The following is a 1031-nucleotide window of genomic DNA, read 5'->3' as shown; positions in this document are numbered from 1 at the left end:
AGCTGCCGCTGTCCTCAGGTTTGAGATCCTTGATGTGGAGTTGGAGGAGGCAGCCATCTTGTTTCATCTCGTACTTCCTGTTCGCTCTCAGAGGCAGCCTGTTCTTCTTCCATTGTACTGACACTCCAGCCGTAGACAACTCACAGTACAGAGAGGCTGTACCTCCCTCCTCAGTCTCCACACTAGCTATGTCTTTCTTAAAGAATGGAGGAAGCTCTGGGAAAATGGAAAATAAAAAAACACATTTGTACTGGACATGTGATGGGAACAGTGCTCGAAACCTCACCAAGACAGAATTTGAACTGTTGTTTTGGAAAACTTTTTTTCTACGTGGGTGGGTAGGATAACATGATGGCTACCAGATAGACCAGATAAGTACAGGAACGCACTACACATTAAATGTATGCAGTTCTAATATTAAGTCATAATTCTCCAAATGCACACACACACACACCTTTCACTGTCACAGTAGCAGTGGTCTCTGCACTTCCTGCTTGACATGTGTAGTTGCCGCTGTCCTCAGGTTTGAGATCCTTGATGTGGAGCTGGAGAAGGCAGCCATCTTGCTTCATCTCATTCTTTCTGTTCGCTGCCAGTGGCAACCTGTTCTTCTTCCACTGCACTGGCACTCCAGCTTTGGACAGCTCACAGGACAGAAAGGCTGCACCTCCCTCCTCAGCCTCCACGTTCTGTAATTCTTCTTTGAAAAATGACGGGAGCTCTGGGAAAAACAGCATAATGAAGTAAAATGTTTTTTATTGTAAGACACATTTCAAACTTTAGCAAGTAAGTAAGAAATTATGTTATTGTTTTTGTTGTCTACTTATATGATAGATCAGTGGACTTTGCTCCATATGATATTAAATCATATTGACTTTCAGGAAGTTTTTGACTATCAAAAAAATCATTGAAAAATCACTAGGATTAGTTTTCTATGGATTAGATCCTAGTAACACTGAATTTTCATTGCCATGCAAATCAATGCACACACACCTTTCACTGATACTGTAGCAGTGGTCTCTGCACTTCCT

At 42.1% G+C, this 1031-nt stretch overlaps 1 protein-coding gene across 1 annotated transcript in view; it reads right to left on the bottom strand.

Annotated features, from left to right (window-relative positions):
• obscna (obscurin, cytoskeletal calmodulin and titin-interacting RhoGEF a) overlaps nucleotides 1–1031 on the bottom strand; it is a gene marked incomplete in the record, with an annotated part of 47742 nt that overhangs the window by 27128 nt on the left and 19583 nt on the right. Inside the window, 2 exon segments of the mRNA XM_032525280.1 lie at nucleotides 35–216; nucleotides 455–721. Of these exon segments, the coding sequence (XP_032381171.1) occupies nucleotides 35–216; nucleotides 455–721 (449 nt within the window).

Source organism: Etheostoma spectabile, chromosome 9 (assembly GCF_008692095.1).
Source record: "Etheostoma spectabile isolate EspeVRDwgs_2016 chromosome 9, UIUC_Espe_1.0, whole genome shotgun sequence".
Classification (NCBI taxonomy): Eukaryota; Metazoa; Chordata; class Actinopteri; order Perciformes; family Percidae; genus Etheostoma; species Etheostoma spectabile.
Note: the sequence above shows the minus strand (reverse complement) of the source record. Positions and strands in the feature narration are given on the sequence as shown.